Source organism: Python bivittatus, unplaced genomic scaffold (genome assembly GCF_059951505.1).
Source record: "Python bivittatus isolate LINGU-HERP-01145 unplaced genomic scaffold, Pbiv_v1 ctg000790_np1212, whole genome shotgun sequence".
In the NCBI taxonomy this organism is placed as follows: Eukaryota; Metazoa; Chordata; class Lepidosauria; order Squamata; family Pythonidae; genus Python; species Python bivittatus.
The window spans coordinates 2004248-2031070 of NW_028277110.1; the positions used below are offsets into that span (position 1 = coordinate 2004248).

The 26823-nt window shown below is 43.5% G+C and overlaps 1 protein-coding gene across 2 annotated transcripts in view; it reads right to left on the bottom strand.

Moving 5' to 3' along the window:
- GAB3 (GRB2 associated binding protein 3) overlaps positions 1 to 26823 on the bottom strand; it is a 73082-nt gene that overhangs the window by 12033 nt on the left and 34226 nt on the right. Inside the window, exons 2-6 of one of the 2 annotated variants that reach the window (XM_088129281.1) lie at positions 21141 to 21444; positions 8895 to 9111; positions 6376 to 6845; positions 4030 to 4085; positions 1362 to 1617 (exon numbers count right to left, since the gene is read on the bottom strand). In XM_088129281.1, the coding sequence (XP_087985407.1) occupies positions 1362 to 1617; positions 4030 to 4085; positions 6376 to 6845; positions 8895 to 9111; positions 21141 to 21444 (1303 nt within the window). The remainder of the gene's footprint in view (positions 1 to 1361; positions 1618 to 4029; positions 4086 to 6375; positions 6846 to 8894; positions 9112 to 21140; positions 21445 to 26823) is intronic. The other variant, XM_088129282.1, reaches the window with a different exon arrangement.

The window sequence follows — 26823 nt, forward strand, 5'->3', positions numbered from 1 at the left end:
GGAAGCTTAAATAGGGAGATTAGAGATAAATGCCACAGACAATGGGAACTAGGACATACTGTTAGGAGAGTTTATTCCTTCTGCCCTGATCTGATTTTCAGAATTTTAACCATCAGGTGAAACAAGTTAGGCAGAACAAGCTAGTCTGTTCAGAGTCCTGTTGGGATTAATACACATTACAAATCTCTTCACAACTGGAAGAGAAGTAACAAAACAGTGTGATGTTTGTGGAATAAAAGAAACAGCTTATCGTGAACATTATTATAGGTATATTGTTGCCAGGATTCTTCGTCTTGAATATTGTTAAGAGTTGGTTGCCAGACAGAGTTTCAAGAGATAGTTGTGTAAACAACCAACTCAAACTTCCCCGTTATCAATGAAGAGACCCACCTCCTTGTCAATTCACCAAAAGGCTGTTAGAAAAAGAATCAGAAAGTCTCTTCCTTAAAAGACGTAGGGATAATTGGTTCTCAAGTGCAAACAGTTCAATTGTTGGAATTCTTATAATCCTAACCCTTTCATCTCAACAAATCTTGTTAAAGGCAACTCTGTGAGAACTGTGCTTGGAAAGAACAACTTCAAGCTTTAGATAACTGCCAAAGAATACAAGACGTTTCTTCTTCAAATATTTAGTGACACAATGATTCAAAAACCTGTTTTGCAGGTTTGCTGGAGATTTTTGCAGAACTCTGGGATTTTTTTTTAATTTGTGATTAACTGAATGGCAGAACTTCTTTCAGTAGGTGGCGATAATTGGGCCTGTACTGGTCTTTCTTTGTCATTATCTCAAGAAAAAGATTATTATTTTCCCTGATCATTTCATTGCACAACGTTGCAATGCAACTCTCTCTCTTGCTATGGAATCTAAAAACCAACTAATCTGTGGCCGTGTCTCCTACCCTGGCCTGTATGATTTGGACCAGCCCCAAATCTGCTGTTGACCGTATCATCTGTCTTTGGGACTTCATTCTATTTAAACTGAAACGTGTCCTGAATATTTCCTTTTCTTGTTTCTGTTTTTCTACTTCTTTCCCAAGTACTTTAGAATTTCTTCCCATGTTCTCTCATAATGTCTTCTCTTGGTTTTTAATTGAAGAATAGGGAACTAGGAAGACTGCTAGAAAGATGATTGGACAATGCCATGCCTCTGTTTAAATTTCCTATAATGCTTTGGAGCAATGCTACCTGATGGGCATTTTAGGAAATTAAAATGAGGGCTCATCAGTGCTGATGCCAGGCCTGGTCTCTTACCCTAGAACTGACATTTCTCAGCTCTTTCCACTCAATGTTTTCAATACCCACATCCTCTCCAGATCTTCTAAGGGGATCATCTGGAAATACAAGGGAGAAGGACAGCTTACATTTTGTCCGAGGCTTAAGATCCCGGTTCACTGGAGGGGGTTCCAAGTCTGTGGGAAGTTCAGGCAACGGGCTGGTAAGTTTTTCTGTGTTAACTTCAGCAAAAGCAAAAGCAGCCGAGCCAGGGTTCATGGGAATGTAGCCGTCAGGTGTGCAGTCAGATCCTGGGACAGGCGGGGAGGCACTTGGATGCATGGGGACGTAACTGTCCTCCGAGTTGTTTGACGTGCAGGAGTAGAGAGGGCTAACCCGGCAAGGCTTCACAAAAAGAGAAAGAAGAGGCACAGCGAACAGGGTCAGCAAAACATCTCCAAATCCGAAGTTGGGTGCCATTCAAAAATGTCAGGCATTCAGCAAACCCGCCCATCTTTTCTTGCTGTGTCTGGGATTTTCACAGACCCAGCCTCCTTGGAGCTCTATGGAAACGTTTGATCTGAGGCTGGCCCTTCAAACGGAGGCTAGACATGTCTCTGGGCACTGCGATGGTGACTGCTGGCGATTTCTTTCTTGCCTGGCCCTGCCTCTATACCTGTCCGAGATGCAGATCTAGATTAAGAGGGTCTCCAGGTTCCAATTTGTCCAGCACAACCAGGACGGACAGGAAGGTAGCAATTACCACCTGTGAAGGTCTTTTACTCAGTTGATGGCCTCCAGCCAATCCCCCAAACCTTGTTTTCCCTGCTGGATGTCACTGACTGTTCTTCCCTGAATGAGTAAAAAGGGGGCAAGAGGAAAGAGAAGGAGCCGTAACCTACAAGTCTAGGGAAAGAGGGCAAGTTAAAGGAGAGATGCTAGTGAGAAGGCACGCACAGGCCCCTGAGGGCCTCTGGGCCAAGGATGGCCACCTCATATTAATCTTGTGTTTTGCTTTAGGCTCCTTTCTCCATAGCAAACTCAGCTGAACTGAAGCACTCGCGTCCTTTGCCACTGGCCATTGTTGGGAAACGTAGTCCAGTATCAGCCATAGGTAGGAAGACCACAGTGACAAAGACGAATGCTTTGGGCTGGAGGTTGCAGGGCACTTTTCCCTGTGAGAACGGTCTGAGGACTCAATAGCTACAGGATGGCAATGAAAGCTTTCTCAGCATTCGGAATCTGCATGGTTCAGCATCGCACTCTCAACTTTTGCAGTTCTTTCGGTTTAACCACAAGATGGGCTATGAGCTCCTTCCCTTTCCTTCCTTGCCATCCCATTGCTCCCAGATCTATACAGACCTCGAGCCTACGTTCTGGCAGTGATGCAAGCTAGGCAGAAGAAGACTCCCCAATCAATATTTTAATGCAGTCGTATCTGGCTTGCATTCATTTGTTTCCAGCACAAAATGTTGGACTGGTAGGAGATTTCTGAACTGGTTAATCATAGATTTACGGGGGCGGGGGGGGGGGAATCTACAACTGAAGGATAAATCCTTCATTTGAGGACATACTTTGCTGATGGAGCATTTTAACTTTGCAAAGCTCAGCCTCTCCCTTTTACATAGAATATGGCACAAGAGCATTTTTGGCTTTGGGGTACAACAAACTTCACACAATCCAAATCTCCCATTATCCATATTCTCTGCTGACTCCTTTCCTCCAATCTCAGCTAGCGCATGGTGACATATGCTAATGTAATTTATTCCAGAAACTTCGTTCAGGCAAACCACTAAGCCCCAAACTGTGATTGGTTTTGTCTTCGCGTAGTGTGTAGACTCATTCTAGGAAAGAAGCTATAGTTCATTGGTGGTCAATGAATCATAATTTAAAAGCATGGTTTGCTTTACAAATCCCGCTTTAACATCCCAACCCTGATCTGGCAGCCAAGTGAAGCATAGATCTATCATGGCCATGTATTACAACAGCTAAATGAACCTGCTAGGTTCGGTGAGATTTCAATTTTTGATTAAGTTATCTTTCCTTGCAGGCTTCCCAGAAGTATCTGGTTGGTTGCCATGGAAAAGAAGATGGTGGTCCTCATCAGGCTGGCCAAAATTCCTCCAGATCACTGACCATCAGTTGTGTTGGCGGGGAGTGACAGGATTTGGTCCAACTGAATATAAAAAGTCATGGGTCGTCCAGCCCTGGAATAGATGGTCTTTTGGTCTGACTGATCACCTCTATCAAAATCTCTGTTTTTACAAGGTGGGGAGAGTTCCAATCCACAGAACGTTGCCCGCTTCATCAAGATTCACAGGCTTGAAAACTTCTCAGGTAACACTGCAAGATGTCCCTGTTATCTCAGAGATTCTGGTCATCTGGCCACCAACTTGGACCAAATGTAAGAAACTTAAACCAGGTTCTTCTTCCAGCCCATCTTTCACCCCTTGGGCTAAGAAGGACAAAAAGATTAAGGGCTGGATCCACACAGATACTAAGCTAAAATGTGGCTTATTCATTTGTGGCATAGCATGCCCTACAAACCTGGACAGCGTCACCTGCCAACTTATAATTTATTCACCAAACCATTGTTAAGGAAACCACAGTTTTGGGTAGCGTGAGAATGTATCTAATTATGGTTATAGCGGCTTTATTGTGTGACCTGCTGCTCACTTCTGTTTTACACTGATCTGCCCACTTGTGCTGATTTTTTTAAACAAGCCCTGCCAAAACCACCATGTAAAGTGTGTGCGTGTAAGAGAGCGTACACACACACACACACACAGGTAGGGAACAAGACAAAACATCGCTTACCAAGTTCAAACTCAACCTCTTATCCCTGCGCCGTAAGGAATTTTCTTCCACGTCAGCTATAAAACAAAACAAAGAGCAGGAGGCAATCCGTCATGACCGGAGAAACGGCTAAATGAAAAAGCAACATTTTGTGAAGAAGGAAAGAGATCTCATTCTAAGCCAGTGCTTCGCAACCTTGGCCACGTGAAGATGTGTGGACTTCAACTCCCAGAATTCCCCAGCCAGCATGGCTGGCTGGGGAATTCTGGGAGTTGAAGTCCACACATCTTCACGTGGCCAAGGTTGAGAAACACTATTCTAAGCTGTTGCGCAACATGCAATTTGGAAGAAATTCAAATTCTATCAAATCAACAGTGGCCAAAACCGATTCTGACTTGGTGGAGGGAAGTAAAATAAAGAATATGATGTTCCAGTGTGATGCAAGAACCCCATCTCCTTTGGTGCATACCCTGTGATGTTGCATGCACAGTCAAAAGGGGTGGATCTTTCAGAGCGATGCTGTCGTCGTCATTCTGACAAACACAGCACGCTCATGGGATTAACCATGGTTCCATGTAGGATAATCTTCTCTTCCTTTATTGGACTTCAGGTTGCATTGAGGGGAAAAAAAAACATTCAGACATAAATGCATGCTAAGATCTGACTTGAGGCTTTTGGAATTCATGACATGGTCAATACAAGCTCCATGTCTTCTACCATTTCTTGTAATTCCAAATGCAATTCAAGGAGAGATGTAATTCATTCCCATCTCTGGTTATCTTGACGACCTCCTCCTCCTCCTCCTCCTCCTCCTGTTCACTCTTCCCTAATTCCTTAAATTTGGTCTCCATTAAAAGCCCCCACCCTGTTCCTTGCCACATTGTCACTAATGTGCTTCTTAGATCAGGAACGTTATTATTTTTTTCCTATGGATCCAGATACTACTGGAAGCATAGAAGTAATAGTAGCAATCAAAACCACAGCTGGCTCCAGAGAAAAACAAGGAGGGTCATATGCCAGTGGTTTCTGCCCTCATCTCTCTATCATTTTCACTTGATGCAGAATAACCAAGAAAATTAAAAGCATCCACTGAGAACAATTCATTGGTCTATTTCCTAGTTTCAGAGGATTTTTGGGGGGGAGCTACTGAGGATGATGCATCTCAAGGACCCCCAAATCTTAGGCCTACTGCTGGCCTTATTCATCCATGGTGAGCTAGAATATGATGTACCTGCGTAAATGCCTGAATATGCAAAGACCTTGTGCTTTACTCTTTAAGGCAAAGTAGCCATTATTGCTTGTTCAACAAACCACAGCTTTAAAAAATCCTAGTTTGTGTTATATGGAAACCCAGCCAGCAACTAGGATTGCAATATATAGTCAGCTAACCTGTTAAATTTCTAATGTGTTATAAGACATAACATATATGTTAATATGACTTATATATTATGCAGGGACATAAAAAATATTATGCTATTGAAGTTGAGCTGGAGGTGGATCTAAGGTGAAAGAAAGTGGGCTTCATCTGGAAAAATTCATCAGAGTGCAGTGTATGTGTGAATGTGTGTGTTTTTATGTTTCAACCAGCACACACCCTTTTAGCAAGCTTGTTTCCAACACAATTCAGAGTCATTAGTAAGAAGAATAACATTTCCAAGGATGGGTGTTGCTCTCAAAAGCTTCCAAGAATTGCTCAGGACACTGATAAGCAAGCTGGTTCTTTACTATACGAGAGTTAGAAAAATTATCAAAATGTCCATGCTAAGACAACGTCTGTGGACGGAAGGAAGGACGGAAGGAAGGAGGAAGAAAAGAAAGAAAGAAAAAGAAAATAGATGCAAAGTCCCTATAGACATCTTAAAAAACCAGGCACTGTCTCACTTATTTCCTCAATGGCAGATGTCCTAATCCAGGGGTGGATCTCCTCCATCTCTGTTAATTGATGGCCACATTGGCTGGACATTTATGAGATGAAATTCCTGACTCTGAGGACAGATTGATGTTCCACTGCCTGTGATTCAGGAGTTAGTACGCAGCCATCAGGACTAATGGGGATGGATTGCCTGTTCCTGTGTGAAATGGGCTGAGTCACTGGGACACTTTGGATCACAAGTTAACCCATATGTTTCAGCCAATGTTGTGTGAACCCAACCTATGTGCTTAGTTTACAGTTTGTTAAGCTGATTATAAGTAATTGTGTCATGCAAACACAGCCTCTGTCTGCTCCCCCATTCAACCTGCTCAAACTGGGGTCCATAAAGGATGATTGTGGGGAGAATTCCATGTATGTTACCATTTGCACGTTGGAGGAAAGAGAGGACACATAATTTAATAATCAGACTCTGGGGTTTCCAGATTGACCCTTACCTCTCCAACCCTTGCTGTCTAAGCCAGAGAGAGAGGTCCTCCTTGGAACCAAGGCCCCTGGAGCTCTGGAGATCCCTGCATGTCCATTCTGAAGGGCCCCACCAGATTGCTCTTCAGCTCTTCTGTCTGGCAAGTGTGTTGGCTTTGGAGGCCTGGGAGGGGGCGTCTTAGCCAAAATCTCAAGTTCGGTAAAGCCATAGGAAAGAGTATTCTGGTTTTTTTCTGCTAAGATGGTTGGTGTTGCAGGAGGCCCTGACAGCGGTGAGGAAGAAGAGAAGTCACTGGAAGGAGGTCTGCTTGAATCTGTGTTTCTTGGAAGGACCCCATGAATGGTTGGCTGGACCATCTCTTGCAGCAGGCCACCGGAGAGCTGTAAGCACAGCGAGGACTGAGAAGCCACAAAGTCAAAGAAGACATCATCTGATAACGTCCTCTCCAGGGAGCGGTCAGAGTTGGACCAACTGTGGCACCTGGAAGAAAAGCAGGTGTTACCATCTCAGAGGTGAGTGTAACCTCTGAACCCCTTTTTGAAGCTCCCTCTAACCACAATGGCTCGATGGCATATTCAGTTCCATGCCACGTTGAGGTGAGAAAAATGTAAACAAAAATAGGAGTGCTGTTTTTATTGTATTTACCTGATAGGATGCCAAGGTTTTCCCCCAGATAATTACCTGAGAGATGGGTGTTTTACATTCACTGGCAAAAAACCAAGGAATATCAGGGGGCACAAAGCTCTGCAGACTTTGGGGCTAGAAAGCACGGATGTTTTGTAGGCCAGTTTATAGTTGAGAGGTTCTGCCTTTTGTGACACCTAACTTTTATATTTCTTTCCTCATCTAGTTACTTCTTCAGCTCAACTCCTTTCCGTCCAATGGCATCCACAAGGGGGTCAAAACAGGCAAAATGGTAGTTGCAGCAGCACAATCTAAACCAGTGTTTGTCTATCTCAGCAACTTGAAGATGTATAGACTTCAGTTCCCAGAATTCCCCGGCCAGCATGTTGAAGTCCACACATCTTAAAGCATGCCAGCCAGGGAATTCTGAGAGTTGAAGTCCACACTTCTTAAAGTTTCTGAGATTGAGAAGCCCTGACACTTTGTACGTGTGTGCCTATAAAAAGGACAGGGTCTAGATCATGCTACCATGACCACCATCTTCTTTGTCCTGGATCCATCCAGTTCTCCTAGCCTCTTCTGATCTGTGACTTCTGGCAGATATTTATACCGTACAGACAAACAGATATGCACATACACACATTTATTGGGAAGGGGAAAAACATCAGGATGTTTTATTTTGTCCCGGCAATTATTGGGAAAGCTAATCGTTGTGCAGGACATTTTGTCTAGGTCCACAAGTTCTTCCCTCATCCACTCTTCCTGAATTGGGGTTGCGGGGGGACATTCAAGATTGTCATCCTTTCAGCTAAATACCACAAAGCCCTAAACTAGACTTAAGAATCTCTTTTAAATCCAGGAGCCCCTAAACACTGTCTCCCTACGAGACAGAAACAACCCCAAAGAAAATCTTCACTTCTCCTTGCTCTACTTTTCTGAATCATGCCACCCACGGGCATGCTTGGCTGGGGCAGAAATGTCAAGAAATGTCAATGGCTGCCCCATTGCCAAAATTGTGCCTATCCTGTTGTCATCGCGGCATGGATTTGTCCCTAACAAAAGCAAATCACATCCAGTCCTTTTAGTGCAGCGGTTCTTAAACGGTTTGACCCAGTTACCCCTTTTTCTGGTCTCAAACGATGTCACTACCGCCACGAAAAAACAGACTGTTGTTTTATACAAACCTCTCTGCAGCGGCAGTTCCAGACTGGATCCTCAACATAAATAAGCAATTACAAATTGCTCCACCACCCCCAGGATATGCCCAAATCACCCCCCAGTTTAAAAATGACTGTATTTAACCAGAATGAAGTCGTTGGTAGCAGCGGAAATAAATCTCTACCTTTGTGTAACTCCAAGAGGACTAGAAACAAGAGCCTGATGAGAACAAATCAAATCTTTATTATGGCCTATGGGCCAGAACACTCAACAATAACATACGTAGACCCGTAATTATTAATAAAACTTTTTTAAAAATTGCAATAAAATTAAATAATGATAAATGATATCATTATAATCCTATAAAATTATAAATAAAATGACTGCCACTGCTGTTTGTACTACAGTTCCTATAATAATGTAATTTTACTGCAATTTTTAAAAAAGTTTTATTAATAATTACGGGTCTAAGCATGTCACTGTTGAGCTTTCTGGCCCCTAGGCCATAATAAAAGTTCGATTTGATTTGATGAGAACCATAACGACGTGGGGCACTGTGTAGAGCTTGTCGAGCTCCAAAAACAGGGAGGCAAAATCACATTTTGCTCAGGGACAGTTGGATTCACACCATGGTTAGCCGAATAAGCCACAGGGGCTGGGTTGATGCATTTTGCTGAGCCACAAATCACGGTTTAAATATCACAGGCTGGGTCTACCCAAATTTGGCACCCCACAGTACGATGCTACCTAACGTGGCTGAGTTTTCCGGTCTCACAGTTGGACAAAAAGAGATAGTCGGGAAGAAAGACAGATTCGGACTCGCTTGCCGTCTCCTCGGCTGCGGCGGCGTCGGTGGCGGCGTGGTCGGCCGAAAGAGATGGGTTGGCAGTCCTCAAGGTGTGGGCAGAAATGGCTGGAGAAGGTTGTGGGGAAGACGTGGTATGGGACAGACTGTCCCCTGAATCTGCACAAAGAAAGCAAAAGCTAGTTTATTTGGGAATTGTGCGTGATTTTTCCCAGCAACAACCAACCAACAAAACAAGAAGCCGTGAAAGCTGGCTGGGTGGCTTTGGGCCAGTCCCTCTCTCGCAGCCCAACTCATCTCACAGGGTTGTGGTTGTGGGGAAAAGAGGAGGAGGAAGGAGTCTGAGGTATGTTCGCCGCCTTGAGTTATTTATGAAAATGAGAAAGGCGGGATAAAAAAAGTCTAAAAACAAAACACAACGAAGCCTCCAGGATCTGCAACCGACACGAGATTCTTCATTGCTCGCTGCCTGTGTGCTTGGAGCTGCTGGGACAAACATGGAAGGTGAGGTCAGGGTTGGAAGACAGCCTATCCTTCCAGGCCAAAGTGGGCTGAAACAATCGATGTGTTCCACGTTGTTTTCTTTGTCGCCAAAGTTTGGGAAAAGGGCATTAATCATCTTGACTAACTTAAAAAGAAAGCTTCTACAAGACAGGCTTTTCGGGATTTCGACACCCTGCAGATTAACCTGCGTCGGCCACCAACCCACGGAATTGTGCTGGCTCTGGGGGCTCTGAAACTTGGGCTGGGGGCCGGGGTCTCCGCAAGGCAGGCTAAAAAAAAAATCAAGGTGGTGCAATTGACGTGTTTTACGTGCATTGCGCGTGCCACAGAGTCGCGTTATGTGAGATGGGCGGCTACATAAATACGACGGACAAACACACATGAGTAGCCACCATTCTGACTTTTTTTGGACCATGCCTTCCAGATATCCCCAGCTTTGGGGAATACGGCTTCCGGATCACAAAAGGAGCTGCCAGCGTCTCCACGAGAGGAGGGCTTCTGGTAGTGACATAAAAGCACCCCTGCGGGTGACTGTATTAATGGCGCAACAGTAAAGAAAGGGGGCCTTTGGGGACAGCAGGCCTTCCAGTTTGACGTCCAGCTGTGAAAGAACACAGAATAGGATTGAAACCGTCAAAGCCAAAACTTACGACAACTGTAGCAACCGTCTTGAAATGCATACGGATCAGTCTGCCAAGGAATGGATATTGTTTGCAGCAGTTTGGAACGTAATGCTTCAAGATGGTGTGTTTAAATCTTGCTGGTAAACAACCACGAGCTGTACTTTTTTTTGGCCTTCACAACTGGCGTCGCTTAAGCTCTTTCCACCCGGGGATAGGCAGACGTACCAATGGTGCAGAGTACCCTGGAGATCTGACCCAGCCTTATAAGTGTAAGTCTGGGGAGGGGAGGGGTACAACAAGCCACCATATTGACTTTTTTGGCTCCCCTGCAATAAGCCCACAAAAAGTGCAGGCTGACAGATGGGGGAATCAAACCTTCATTCATCTGGTCAGGTCTGGGAAGGGGTCACGCGTACCTCGGGCACAGGTTCTCCAACTCTCACATGCTCCTACCCTTGCCGTATGCAATTCCTTCTTACGTTTTTTTATCCTGCATTATTTTGATAAATAACTCAAGGTGACGAACATACCTAGTACTCCTTCCTCCTCCTATTTTACCCACAACAACAACCCTGCGTGGTGAGCTGGGCTGGGAGAGAGGAGCTGTCCCAAAGTCACCCAGCTGGCTTTTCATGCCTAAGGCAGAACTAGAACTCACCGTCTCCTGCTTTCTAGCCTGGAGCCTTCACCACTAGACCAAACTGGCTCTCATTTTATGCAAAAGGTCAAGCCTTACATTTAAGGCTGCCCAGATCAACAAATGTTTATGGCAGTGTTTCTCCACCTTGGCCACTTGAAGATGGGTGGGCTTCAACTCCCAGAATTCTGGGAGTTGAAGCCCACCCATCTTCAAGTGGCCAAGGTGGAGAAACACTGGTTTACGCCATATGAAACATGTTACATCTTCCTTGTGCCACAGGACTGACTGAGTTCCCTGTTTTTATAGAGACAAACAGGTGTATATACACACATATACAAGAGCTGGTGGGTTTAGGGCTTAAAATGCTGGAGTGGAAGTGGAGAGACCCAGGTTCTAGTCCTCTGCTAGGCATAGAAGTCAGCTGGGTGACTTTGAGGCAATCCGTCCGTCTCTGCCCAACTATCTCAGATGGCTGGTAGTGGGGCGGGGGTGGTAGGGATTTGCAGAAGGTGATTATACTGATTATATAAATCAGTATAAACAGAGATGTGGTGAAGGTGTTGGTCTAGGAGTGGGGAAACCCAAGGGCTCATTTTTCTTTAGGCATAGAAGCCACCTGGGGGACTTTGGGCCAGCCCTTCTCTCTCAGCCTAAGCTAGGAAGACTAAAAATAAAATAAATGAATGTGATAAAGTAAATAAAGAAATAGTAATCATAATAAAACATCTCTCTAGCAACCTGCGCTGGACCAGTGTGGTGAGAACGGTCCATAACCTTCATTGAAGAGCTCTTCATTGTGCAGTGAACTGTGAGCTGACCACAATAACAACACAACAGCCACCACAATATATACTGTTAGGCATTTTGTATTTCTATTTCTCTCTTATAATTCTTAACTTTTCCAGAGTAGTTGCCCTGTCCAGCTGTTGCAGCAAGACAAAAAAATCTTGTGATACAACCAACAGCTCCTATTTGACTGTGTGATCCTACCTCTTCATAATCCTTAGCCATGACTTCTGTTCCTTTCTCTTTTTCCTAACCATTTTCTTAAAAAGTGGTCACAAAAAGAACCACCTCCCTACCTCAGCCACAACGGTGAGAAGGTCCTGTTTCTCACAGCAGTGTGCAACTGACAATTAAAAGATAAATAGATTTAAACGTCTGTTATGGAAAGCCACCAGGTGTTTACACTAAGCAGAAATTCTACTTCCCTAATCTATAAACATTATATGGGGAAAGAGGCCAAGATATTAACTAAAGCAACATTTCCAAGAAGCAAAGTGTTTATATTGTGGGAAGACATGGCTGTTGAAAAATGTGCAGCCAAACACTTTCTCCAGGTGTTCTATGCACTCTTTTTAAAAACATCAAAAATACAGAGGCGATTTTAGACCCAAACCCAGCATTTTTAATTCAGAACCTGAATTAAACCTTCCCTCATATTGCTCCCAATCCCTGACACCACCAAAGTCCTTATATTTCAGGAGATTAGAATGCCAGGAATTTGAGTGTGAGATTCCACAATTTTCATACACAGATCACCAAAACCTTTCTTATCTCTCTCTCTTTTTTCTCTCTTTTTCTCTCTTTTTCTCTCTTTTTCTCTTTCTTTCTCTCTTTCTTTCTCTCTCTTTCTTTCTTTCTTTCTTTCTTTCTTTCTTTCTTTCTTTCTTTCTTTCTTTCTTTCTTTCTTTCTTTCTTTCTTTCTTTCTTTCTTTCAAATTTAGATACCACCCATCTCACAAAAAGTGACTCCTAGGTTTCAACTATGTAAACATTTGGATTGCAATTTACTCCAGCAGGCTGCAAGGACTGTTGGGGTGGGCTTAGCACCCTAGACCCCATTTAACCATCCTTGAATTCGATATATCAGTCTATTCTCCAACCTGAATGAGATAAATAGCCAAAATGGTGAAAAATGGGATTGTGAAAGGAGGAAAAAAGCTGAACCTTTTCATCAAGGAAGAAAATAACATTGGAACAGAAATTTTTAAATGGTAATTCACGACAGGGTTTCCAACTGAAAGACAAATCAGTCAATTATGACCAGCAGATGGCAACATTCATGTTTCATAGCAAAACAAATGTTTGTCAAGACTGATCTCTTCTCCTGATAACATTTTCATATGTTACCATGTGAGATATCTTTCTAAACTTATCCATATGTCTTTCCCAACCTGATGTCCTCAAGATGTGCTTGGGCCAGAATTGCTCATCAAACAGCCAAAAACCACCTAGAGGTTCTCGTACTCCAGGCATACCCAAAAGCACTTGGGTTGGATATAATTGCTTAGTCATTAACATCTGCATCACCACCTATAGAAAGATCTGCACACACCTACGTGCACAACTGATTATAACTCCAGGGGCTGCTTGCTTTTCAAAGTTGGCAAGATCAATGTTCAAGCCATCAGTGATGCTGCAACACGCAAGGGACCCAGCCTTTTGCTGGACCTCACAACTACTGAAAGTTCTTGCTGGCATCTTAAACTGATGTGAAAGAGAACGTTAAAGAACTTGACCATGGCTTTTCTTAGCCTTATGTCCTCCAGACATTCAATCATCCCCACCACTACTGGTTATTCTGACTAGGGATAATGGGAGCTGTAATCCAAAATATCTGAAGATACCAAGGAGATGCACATTGTTGTAGATGAAGAGAGTGACTCAGATCCAATTTTTTGAAATCAATGGGAGATGCAACACGGCTATCTTCTTTCTCTAAAACAACTAAATCTACATCCATCCTCTCTTGCAAATTCCATCCACACATAATTTGGATGATCTCCAGCAGTAGTGACCTAATATGTTTCTATTCTCCATCATGGTGTCAATCTAATCTAAAGCCTCTATGTTTTATTACACCCAAAGCAATTATTCCAACTTGGTGCACTCAGGTTACAAGCGCCAGAATATTCTAGCAGCACAACCATTGGCCATTGATTGCTGTTTTTTATATATGTGGCGCAGGCTGAGAAGAAAACAGCCTATCAATTAAAATCTGTCTAATCTGTAGACTACTGTCTCCAGATGCTGGCTATCACAGGAGTTTGGGAAGTCAGATGGATTTCACCCATCTGTCTTGGAGCTATCATTAATAGGGGAAAGTTTCTAATGGGCTTTTACAATTCATGAGGAAAAGGCACAGCATTATTCAGATGAAACAGGCAGGGCTGGGATTCAAATCTCTGGAGACACATAGGCTCAAGCAAATGAAACTATCAGCCAAGTCACTGAAAGAAGAAACAACCAGCAGGGCATGAATGCTGCTGACCTCCAAAGCTCCTTGTTTGCATAATTTATGGTGAGCACTCAGAATTCAAGCATTAATTCAGAGAAGCTCCCAATAAATAAGGAAGAGTGCAGATCTGTGAGGTGGTCAAGGACAGAGCCATGAACATGGCGGCAGGATGATGTTTGAAGCCAGCTCAGGGGCTATGATATTAGTTACCCGCATAGCTGTTTTTCATGTAGTCCTGTAGCAAAAGCAAGTTTAGCTAAACACAGCAAGGCTAGAATCTGGGGAGAGGGAACAAGGGGCTGGAAAGACAGGGACAGTGTTGCACGACCCCTCCTCAGTTTGGCCTCGCACGGTTAGGAGAAAACATGGAGGAGCTAGAGAACAGGCCACGAAGCTTGAACCTGGGGAGGGGTTTGAAGCAAGAGAGGCAGTTCATGATCTCAAGGCTGTAGGAAACTGGAAAATCCTTTTTTTGAGTTCCCGGGTCCCTTCTGACCACAGTGGGCCAAAATCAGTGTTGGCTCTCGCTGTTTTGAGGCAGGAAGCAGATAAACGAAAGGGTGAGCTATTGTGTAGAGTTAGCGTTTGGTTGGAAGTCCATGAAAAATAAAACATCCCAGCCCTGGCCATGTCAGATCTAGCCTCATCCACTTTGTGTCATCATCCCCCTGCAACTGTCACCACACCCCGAATATTGTGCAGCCTCCTGGCCACAAAACGATTGCCCTCTCCTGCTTTAAAGGAACAGTGACATGGTTATTACAAATCATTATTTGCTTCAATCCAGAGCGGGAGACAAAATGAGGTTTCCAGTCTCTGTCTATTTGTCTGTCTGTCTATTTTTATCCCACTTTTATTTATAGACAACTCAAGGTGGTGTACATACCTATTTTCCCCACAACCACCACCACCACCACCCTGTGTCGAGAATTCAGAGTCTCCTGATTTGTGTGTGTGTGTGTGTGTGTGTGCACCTTCGAGTCAGTGTTGACTCCTGGCGACTGCCCGGACTAGTCCCTACCGTTTTCTCGGCAAGATTCCAGAAGTGGTTGGCTACTGCCCGCTTCCTCTCCTGATTGCTAGCCCAGCCTTATCCATTATTCCAACATTATGAACTTGCCATTTTTCCTTCTTTGATTTTCTTAGCTAGGACAAAAGACAGGAAGCAAACGTGCAAGTTATAGCAGAAGACAACCGCATTCAGAAGCCCTGTGAAATTATACACATGGGGACAAGGCTGCCGTGGAATAAAAGCTTTGTCCAGATGGACAAATCTGACCTTAGGACAACATCACTCCAAGACAAGGTCCTTGGCATTCATTAGCCTTCTATTCCTTAAGGGCTGTTTCTTTGACCTGCTCTGGAGGGTTTAAGGTGCCTCCACATTCATATTCACATCTCATCCGCAGGGTTTTGCAAAGGGACTTAGAAGCAGTGGGGAGACAGCAGAAGGCTGCTGAGAACAACGAGGCTCAGATGTATCTCAGCAATCCCTCCCATTAGCACATGCTCTTTTTTGCATCAAGAAAAACAAATTTCTCCCTCTGGACCCTGCGCACATCTGAAATCAGACTCCAAAGACAGAACTCGGGGTTCGACTGCACATTTTCCCAGGTGCCTGATAATATGACTGAAGCTCTTTAAAGGCTGGTCGAGCAGCTGCAGACAATGAATTATGTATGTCCATTTTCTAGGAAGAAGCAAAAAGGACCATATTCTTTCTCTCTCTCAAGCAGAAACGCGAATCAGCAAAAGCGAGAAATCCAGCTCACCCTGGTCAGAGTGAGTAGTGTTACAGCAGAGAAGAGAGGACAATGAAGAGACTCAAAAAAGGAACAGATTCTTCCATTATTTCATTTTCTAAAAAACAGAGCAGCGCTGTAGGAAGGTTGCCTCCAGGGATAATTCAGCCCAGGACTTTCAAACAGATTATCAGCTCTGCTCAAGCTGGCAGCTACTTTGAGAGAGAAACCATGTGGCTCACCAGTAAATCCAAGGCTATAGTATTTGGATTTCCCAAAGTAGGTTGGTCCCGAAAGCTGGAACTGATGGCCTCCCAGCCTTCTTTTCTGAAGTCCCTAGAGTTGGCTCTGATGGCACCATATCCTCCCATTTTAAGGCAAAAAAGATATGAAGCCTGTTGTATAAACCCCGTAACAGCTTAGCATCATCTTTACCAAAATCTAGAAAAGTGGCAAAGCTCCTGGCCTTCAACATTTGGCATCGTGATCCACTCACCATCTTTTCCCTGAATGTTAAGTTCTTTCCCACCTACCCACCAAGGGTTGCCCGTTCTTGGGAGTTTTTATGTATCGGTGCTGTAGGCAAAGACGAGTCAATAACCTTGTTGAACCCGAGGTCCTGGGCAGAGAACTTGCTTCTCTCTTCCAACTTTCCTTAGAGGTGTAATTTGTCATTTCCTTCAACTATACATATACGATTTTATGACTGTAACCCCCCATCAACACAACCAGGGAATGTTCAGGAGCACGATAGCTGCCCCAACAAGTGTCTCAGGAACAGTCTTATTTCATGCCCTCTGAAGAAGGTTATCTTCCACAGGATGATCTCTGAAGGTTCAGAAGACTGAAGGCTCACCTTATGTTTGAAAGAATTGGATCTTGCCTGGAGTAGAATAAAATGAAGCACCTTCCATCTGAACTGAGTTCTAAAGCAAATCTGTTCTGTGCCCCTACCCATTAAGAAGATATGTCTCAACAGCATTTCAGATTCTTCCAGATCACAGTACAGCCTCTGAACCACCAAGGTCTCCCGACACTTGCAACTTCCTATTTCTTTTTTGCTCCCAAACCAGGAGCATTAATTGAGTTGGGCCTCCCATCCCAACATGAGTCATCCATTAAGCTACTGGCTACATTCAAGGGAGCAGACCTGTTCGGGTGTCCAGGGCTTGCACACACTCAAGGAGTAATGACAATGGGGGCAACTCAGAGCATTCTCTGAGCAAGGAGTAGCACCTGCAGGTTGCATCTGTACAAGGATATACTGCCGGTCTGGAATCTACATGAATCTTCCATGTAGCAGGAATTTACGTGACCAGTAGATGGCAGCAAAGAAGTAGAGTGGTCTGACTATGTCTCTCAGCTGCCATCTAGAGGTCAGCTTAGTCAGCACACACTGAAGCTGGCTGCTTACTTGCCACCCACTTCCACCTAGGGTTTCATCCCTACCCATCGCACAATCCTAGGCAAATGCCTATGTTCTTTATGGGCATGCACCAACCCAACAGATCACAACCAGGTTTGATTTTTAAAGAACAGAATCCCCAACCAGGCCCCACAGTGCCTTGACTGTATTGATGCCACAGCCCAGGCTGTGATGGAGGGCATGAGTGGGGAGGATTCTGAAATGGAGCTTCAAGGTTATGGGGGGGGGGGGAGAGAGATTCCAAGCATCTCCTCAGCCCCCAGCTGGACTGTGTGTGCAAGTAAGGAGGAAGAGACTGGCCCCTCCCTAAGGGCTTGATGGTTATAGTTGTTCTTGTTGGGGAATTGGGGTTGGTCTATGAGATTCTGTCTCCTAGGTGTTAGCTAATAAAGAAGCTGAGCTGATTTTCAGACTGTCTCGTGTGATTCTTGGGCTGAACCCGACACAGGCCCCCCTAAAACACCCAGTGATTGCATAACCTATTTGAGCAAAACCTATTTCCACAAAACCCAGTAACACAATGGACTAAATGCAGCTGACATTCAGTGATGTCCTCAAACTCGAAAAGCAAGTTAAAGCGGACCTTAGATTTGATATGATTCAATAATAGCACCAGGAGATTAGCTTTCAGATTCCCTTTTTTCCCCCTTTAAAGACACTGAACTATTTCTTGTAACCATCAAGCCATCTGTACGATGATTCATTCCAAGCATATTTTAAACAGAGTGTAGAAACAAAAAGTACTTAGTGCTAATTTCTTTTGTATTTTTCAAACTGGAAATCTTGTCTCCTTAAAAACACATGCCCTATCAAGATTTAGGCTCTCCAACTCACAGAGAGCGTAAGACAGTATCTTTAACATTTTTACAATGGTAGCTTCAAGAAACAGATTCCAAACTGTCCACCCCCTCAAATATTCCCTCTGTTTTTAATCCTCTCTGGATTATCCTTCTCACATAGGAGAGAAAGGGAGACCTTAAATACTGAATCACTGATGGGTGATTTTAAAATGCAACTTTTCACTGGAGAGAGATAGGAATCACATTCTTTGCTCCCATGGAAAATGCCACCAACATCTTTCTTTCTATGAATACCCTAGGTTTAAGGAGCCAAAAGCCAGGAAACTCCCACTGGAAAAAGAAATGCTACATTTCTGGGTAGAAATCAGATTTCCATCTTTTTTTGGATGTTCTTTTCCCAAATTCTATTTCTTTAATATCACGTAAGCATCAACCACTCCTTCTGTGTTACAGGTTTAAATGGCAGAAACACATCCTTTTTCGTGGTTATCCCATTGATACAGAACTGTTTTTCACTGGAGTAGACCTCAACAATATGTATGTTCAAGCCCTGCCACCCAAAGATAGACATAGGTCAAAATCTTACAAGACTGCCAAAGTTCCTTGAGAATTTAGCATTTGTACCCTGAGATAACTGTGTCCTTTTATCCTTGCTTTAAATCTTGTCAGCCCACCAAAATCTTAAGAGATTTCAATCATTTTTAACATTTAAAAAATCTTATGATTTGATTTTGGGGCTCCACACACTTCATCTGGAAGGCTATAATTGTCTTGTTGTTGATTCCTTACTTGGTCCTCTACCAAAGCCAGAACTTTAAAAAACACAGAGATCTTTTCTAGAATCTAGACTCTGAAAGAAGGTATTTTCTTTCCTGAAACAGCATTCCTTCATATAATGCAATTTTGTTTGATATTCACTATTATATGCAATGTGTGGGTGAGAGTGAGTGATTAGAGAAGAGCATCACCAAATATGGAGAAATGAGAATTCAGGAAGATAACTAGAGTTCAGCTCACATCCTGATTCAACAATGTGAAATCAGGAAAACTGGCATTACATTTCTTCCCTGCTCTTCACCATCATAGAGAAAAGGGCTGCTAGTTATAATGACCCGAAGCAGTAGAGAGTTCAATATCTTTTGTTGAAGAATAGAAACAAGAAGTTGATATTAGAAGCATGTAAGTGATGCCAGCCAGAATGCTCTGACCTTGAAAGAAAGTATTCCAACTTTGGAACGGCCACATTTTTGTGGTGGGAACCCTTCTGGAGCACATGGACCATTCTGAGTTCAGAATGATCCATTCTGTGGTCAGCGAGTTCTGTGATAGAACATCTTCCATGGCCCCAAGTGCTACTGCATTCCGTATAGGCTTCTCATGGGAAGTAAAGTCAAACAAACAAACAAAGTTGGCTACTCTACGAACAGAATACTGGACAGAAGAGGGCTTTGTTCCTATCTTCTAAGCTGTTGGGATGTTTTAAGTTGTCAGAATGGAGGCTCCACCTCCTTCCTCCCTGTCTTTTGGATGTGACCAGGGTCAACCCCAGCTCGTCTCTTTGATTAATCCAGCAGACCCAAATGGGCCCTCCCTGCCCCCAGACAAAGCCCCTGCAATCCCATCTGAACCCTCCCAGAAGCCTCCTCACCCGCTCACACTACAGCCCAAGGGCAGTCCTAATAAAGGAACTGCAACATAGTAACCAGATGAGAAACCTCAACATTCCATCCTGAATCAGGGACACGCCCCCAATTACTTCAACGTTCTATCTCCTTAACGAGGGACATCCCCAGCCCTTGAAAGGGCAGTTTTGCCTAACAACTAAGATAACCCCATGTACACCGGCAAGGACCTGCTTTCCCAAAATTTCCCACACATCAGATCCCTAGGATTTCCCACCCCATATCCCTCAACTTAATAATAAGCCTTGCTTTCCCACTGTTTCTTCTTTCTTATAAAGTGGGGACCCAAAAATCACTGAATAAATAGTTGTTTTCTCCTCAGGGTTGTATTCTGTTCTAAATTTTCCAGGATATTTGCATCAGTAAAAAAAAATAAATACTGCCATAGAGTACATAGCAGGGTAGAGTACAGGTAGTCCTTGCTTAGTGACCACAATTGGGACTAGCAACTCCATCACTAAGCGACATGGTCACTAAATGAAACAATATGTGTCCACAATGGACTTATGATGTCACTTCCCATTTGGTCATTAAGCAAGTTGCCATGGTTGTTAAGTGAGACATCATGTGACTGTGACTTGTGATTTACTGCTGGCTTCTCCATTGAGTCTGCTCGTCGGAAGTTGGCTGTGAAGCATGCCAATGGCGATCAAGTGACTGCGGAGACGCTGCGATGGTTGTAAATGCAAGGACTGGTCGTAAAGTTGTTTTTACATGCCGTCATAACTTTAAACAGTCACTAAGCAGGGCATTTGTTAAGCAAGGTCTACCTGTAATGTCCTGATGCAACAAGGCAGTACTTATAATCCAACGGCAATGCTTAACCATTACAAAGTGCATGAAAATTTCAGCACACTTTTCTGAAAGAATGCGTGTTTTCAGTTGACCTGTTTTTGCATTGGGAGTATCCATGGACCTTTCTTCTGGGAACATCCCCCATCTTTGGTGACCTGGGCAGCAACTAGAGGCCTTCTCTGTTGATGTTGCATGTAGAATCCAGAAACTGCACCTCTACTGAACCATTATTTTCCTTCCTATTTTTGTCAACTGGGGGCAAAGAAAGAGAAGCCACAGAAAAGGGGGAAAAACCAACCCCCTGCCAGTGATACCAAGCAGGTTGGGGTTATAAAATGGTGGTCCTCTATCATGAAAGCTACCCCAACCAACTTCGTATGATTTTTCTGTAAATTAAGCACTCACTGCATGACCATACGGATTTTTAGCACAGCATTTCCTCTCTGTAACAGACATCTTTAAAATGTCAGTTTCAAAAAGGACCAAATTAACTGATTCTGTTAATCACTGGGCTTGATGGATGGGGTTCCTTAAAAGAGAGAGAGAGATTTCAAACAATTGTTCTGTGACAGTTTATCAGCATGTAAATATTTCACAGTGGAAATGGTATAAAGTTCTCCAAGCATTCACTCATTCATGCACGCAATTTATCCACCACCTCAATCTTAGCGGGATCTAGGTTTACATTATTCGTGAACTGCTTTTACAAGATTTGGGCTTTCTCATCATTCCTACCTGTCCCGTCTTCCAAATGTCCAAAATTACAGATCTGGGTTATGTGGTGAATCCACACGTGCATTTCCTCTTCCGATTTGGCCACTAGGTAGAAGGTGCGGTACGTTGTTTTCACAACAAAAACAAAGTTGTTCTGGAATTCCTTCTTGATCAAGTTGGACCCCGAGTGCTTCACTACTTCACACTCGTTAAGATCTATCACTCGGATAGGCTTCTTGGAATGTTTGTTCCGGTAATATTCCAGCACATCGGGATTGCCACTCATTCGGCCTTGACGCAATACGAACCAGCGTTTCCGCCAAGCCTAAGGAAACATCACCATCAGAAAAAGGTTATTGAGAAGAAAAGAAGGATTCTGCCTTCGCCCTGCCCCTATGATTTCTCCATCTCTGAGCTCTTCCAGAACCTCTACTGAAGTTCAACGGCTTATGTGACAGAAAGGGGGCAATTAAAGACATTAGGAGTGACAGTAGGAACTCTACTCAACTAATTTAAATTTAAAATAACTGAATTACAATTGAAATGGAGTTGTAGGGTTGCCCTGGCCTCACTCATGTTTGAGTGCAGCCATCCACAGGCCATTAAATGCCAAGCATGCCCTTGACCCGAAAAGGGCTCTGTGTACTTACCACACAAGGTGTTTAACTAGACATGCTGGCAACTGAATCTAGGACTTTCAACAAACAACACATTTGTTTATTTATTTACATATTTATTCCTGTATTTGGACTATTTATAGTCTGTGCTTAGCAATCTCTCTCAGCCTCTTCCCACTGAAGTAACAAAACACCGCTGAAAAGCACTGTATCATCAGTCAGAGGAACAATTCGACAACTGCAAGAAAAGAAGAGTGGAGAGAAAGAAAGGGAAGATGGGGGATCCAGAATCCAACAATTACTGAACAAAACCCATAGGGAACACCTTAAAAAATCCCAAACTTTGTGTAAGCCACTGAGTCTTCTTAAACCAGAGCAAAAATAAGCCTATTATAAGTGTGGAGAATCTGGGCAGAAGGCATTCTACAATGGGGTTCCACAACTAAGAAGGCCCTCCCCATGTCTTTAAGTACCACCTTGGGGAGGGAGAGAGAATTCTGGGACTTGGAATCTCAGCCCATCTGCAGAGCATCAACTTGGGGAAGGCAGGTCCCATGCAGAAACGCTCTGCTGAGCCCTTGGATTATGTTTCCTGGAAGTACACAAAAAAACCACAAGCATAAAACCAAAAGTAGATGAGTATCAGGTCTGGGGGTTTCTGCTCCTCCCATCTCTGTCATTCAAGGAGAAGGCTAAATTCATAACGGGCACAAATACTGCATTTGGCATAAAACATAGGAGCAAGAAACAGCTCTTACCACCCTGAAGAGGATTTTCTTCCATGCCTTTGCATTCAGAAGAAGCCCAACCCAGAAGGAACAGAATTTATGTGTCCCATACAGCAGATCCAGTTTTCTTGTCCCCACCGCTGAATTGTTCAAGCTGGAAGGGTTAAGTATCACAAAGTTTGCTTAAATTATGGCTTCCAAATCACATAGAAAGCCTCTCCATCGTGTCAGCCATGACTTTCATCTCCAAGTCCCTCCTCAAAAGACCAATAAAGCCTTTTAACATTTCAACAAGGTCTTCTGAGACCTTATGAACTACTGTCAAATCTTCTGAGACTTCACATGGGACCAACTTCTTTCATAATATCAGTGAAATGTTGGCATTCTTGCACAATATATTGAAGGATCACCAAAATCTTCAACATTGTATCATGTTTTTAAGGGGGAGGCCAAGCTGTCATGTAACCGAGTACCTGCTGGTGGTCACATCAATGCCTGCTGTTCTATGCACAGAGGTGGCTTTGTCATTAAGACCTTTGCCCACTAACACTCAGAAGACATCCAAAATACAACAGATGAAAATGCTTCAAGCTTTTCCCTCCTGTGGTTCTTCTTCCCAAGGTGCTGAATGCCTGCAGGACTTCAGTTGTGCCTGACTGGACTTGGCAAACCAAAATCCATTAGGCAAGCATTAGAGACAGACTGCTAGACCTTTGTCCTTAGCTGTCTTTGTCACTGTCAAAGCAGACTAGACAGAATGCAGTTTGTGCTTTCTTGAGCTGGCTGGGAGAAGAATCATGACATCCATTTTGCGGTTTCGGGAAATGAGTGCCTAATTGCTTGGTGGCTTTGATGCATATCTGTGTTATGCATTTTCTGACCCTTGCTTTTGTTAGCGTAAGAGCAGCCTTCCAAAAATGACTGCAGCCAAACCAGAGAGCCAACATGACTCTATATTAATCTGCACTGACCCTTCGCAAACAGTTATGAAAAACCCACACTTGTTAAAAAAAGGATTTCAGAGTGAAACTTGCTATCTCACTGTCTGCTTATCCTCTCTATATTTTTGCTTGTTTATCTGCACCACCGCCTTCAATTACCCGAACAACTGCATTTACAAACTCTAATGCTAAACCTGGATCTGTTTTAGGGAGGGGTTGCTGAGCAAGTTAATGTTCCCCTTGAAAACAAAATAACAATGCCTTGTTTTGCCAGATCTTAGATGACTTCCCCTCCTTTTTCTTTGAGCACCTCCAAACAGGGGCAAGCATGCAAGAGCAAACCAGAAACCCAATCCAGAAATAAACTTGGGTTTGGGTTTGATATCACAACAAACTAGGATTAAAAGAAGCCACTAGTGAAAACTTAGCACCAATCCATGATTAAAATAATGGCAGAGGTGAGTTAAGGTATTCAAACTAATCGCAACTAGGCGGAACAAATCCTGATCTCACTCTTGCACCATCCAGCTTCTGAGCTCTTATTAAAGTTCCTAAGGCTATAGGTCGCACTCTGCACCCACTGAACAATGATCGGGTATGTGGAAAACCCCTGTCTATGGTTTCCACACATTATGAACCACCCTGGGAAGCATTATAATAAAACCAATTTCACGCAAGCAGGCAATTTGAAAACAGACAAAAACCACTATGTAGTCAACTCTTTATTTCTCGACTGCTTTGTCCCCCGATTCTGGGTGGTCAATCGGTAGCAGAGCGTATGCTTTGCAACGTGTTGAGGTTCAACCCCAGCATCTCTGATTTAAAACCAACCAGCCATCCTCAAGGAGAAGATCTGAGAAAGGCCCCTGCCAGTGAACTTGGACGACTGACGGTTTGAACTTGGGAAAGACTCAGTTCCTCTGCTAAACTCAGGGAAGAAAGCTGCAATACCAGTTCCTGGGGGATGGCCGCATTGCACAACGACAAGGTCATATGAGAAAAGCATCTCTTAAGGAAGAAAGCTCTGAGCTAATACAACCCAAGTGAACAGGCCAGTCATTCACACAGCAGCAAACTAAACCCTGGTGGAACAAACTCTCCATACCCAGAGACAATAGATTAACTGAAAAGAAGAGCCCAAATGCCACCAGTTGGCTTGAGACTGGATTTTTTTTTTTTTGGATGCAAAAGCTAAAGTCATACTGTGCAAACCATGACAAACAGTGCTTGGCTTACTAATTCTGAGAGACAGCCCATCCATTCCAACCAGCCCTGAGTATTTTGTGGTTCACCAAATGTGGTGCTTCTGTTATCATCTAAAGCAGCACTTCTGATAAACACCCCACCCCCCCCAACACCACTCCTAGGAGGTGCTAAAGTTGAGAAATATTTCTTCAAAATCTGCAGGGTAGAAGGACTGGTTCAGCTACGGTTCTTTTGTCTGAAGTCTTCTCCAAGTTGGAGCTCACCAGATAACTCAGATTTCAGCAGTAGGAATTCCCAGCCAAGGGCAATCTTAGTGACCACCTTGTCATTTATAAAAGCAAGATGAGGACCCTTCAGTGTAAGATAAAGCTAAACTTTTTCAAAGGATGGGTCCACAAGATGAAGTCTAGATGTCGCAGCATGTTCTAACTTTTCATAGCCTTAGTGGCTGGAATTTTTTCCTTACTTTTGTGGCTTAACCCTCTCATTTTTTGTGTTTCCCATTTCAAGATGGCAGAAAACTATACTATCAACTTTCAGCAATCACAAAGAAGGTGTGGTAGGCCTCTTTCAACCCTGGAATTACAGATTCCCCATCCTGTCATAGAATAACAATGTGTTGTCGTTCCCCTTGGCAGGTACAGGAGGAGGAAAGATGCCCCTGGCATATTCCAAGAACTCAGAAATTATTTTTATGAGCCAGAAATTAAAAAAAAAACAACAACCTTAGATCATTTAAAAATATCAGGGGTGAAAATATCTCCCTACTGGATTTGATATACCTCCACTGCTAGGAAACAGCTGGCAAAGAACATTCCCGTATTTGTTATACAATGAACGCTGGAAAGAAAATCAAGCAGAGGGGACCTGATTTTGAAGAAGAGCAGGATGACTCCATTTCTCATTGGTCAAACAAGACGAGATGCAGTATGCCAAGAAAAGAAGAGACAAAAGGCCACATGCTCAGAATAAACTCAGAGCAACAAGAACTTTGAATTATACCAGAATCAAACTGGAACCAACAGGAAAAGACCACATGGTTGTCACAAAGGGCAGGCCTCAATCTGTACCCCTTTGTATATTTTAAACGCCAGGAAAGAAACAACTAAGAGAGAGTTTCGTAAACTTGCCAATTCCTCGTCCGGAGAATGGATTCCTTTGAGCACATCAGCATACAGCGGAGTGGAAAACGATGGAGTCTTTGTCGCGTAATGACTTATCTGGAAAAAGCTACACAGGATGCTGTGGAAGTTATGGCAGCATACGTATCGGGTGCATGTACTTGTTTTATATAAATCCACAGATAAATATTTTCAGGACCTGCGTCCCTCTGACAAATATGTTATTCCTGCTAACTTTAGAACTACTGTACTTCTTTTTAAGACACGGCGGGAGGAGAACCGTGTTAGTCTATGGGGGCAAAACATCAGGAGGAATCTGGGAGAACCTTTTTGGACCATCAGATGTTATTGAAAGGCATAAGCTTTGTGAGCTGCTGGTCAGTTCATTGAGGGCATCGAGTGACTATACTGATATAAGATAAAGATCCTGCTGATGGGAAGTCAACGTAGTGTTAAGGGTTACAGTAGACCTTGGAAAAAAACAGACTGAAATCTCCCTCTCAGTCTTGAAGCTTGTATGATAATTTTGGGGACTTATCTTCTCCCCGGTGAGCCTAATTCCTAGGGACAGCGGATTTTCATGCATTGCCCAGTTTAAAATGATGGGAATTAAGATTATCTATTTTGGGCAGGGAGCACTGGAGGACCCACAAAAAAGGGCCCCTTGAAACCTATGGCCAATGGTTGCCCACAGTTGGCCTATAGTCAGAAAGAGACATCTGGCTATCCTTCAAATAGTTTACATTTGAATTTTCTTCAAGCCCAGCCCGCGGGAATCACAGGAAACTGGTGTCTTTCGGGAACACCATCTTGCAAATCGTACAAATTAATCATTGTGAAAGGAAGTGCCCCGGACAAGCCACCGTGATGTCATGTGATGGCATGACTTCTCCTCTCACTCCCCAGGGGATCCCCTGGGGATGAGAAGAAGCCTTTTGAAAATATGGCATCAACTCCCACCAGTGCAAATTCTTTTCAAAATTCTCCTGAGGAGGGTGCTGTTGACTTGCCTGCTTGTTTATAAGACCCTCTGCAATTTTCTGTAGCTTATCAAAACCAAGAAAAAAATCTATATAGTAATCAAAGGGGGA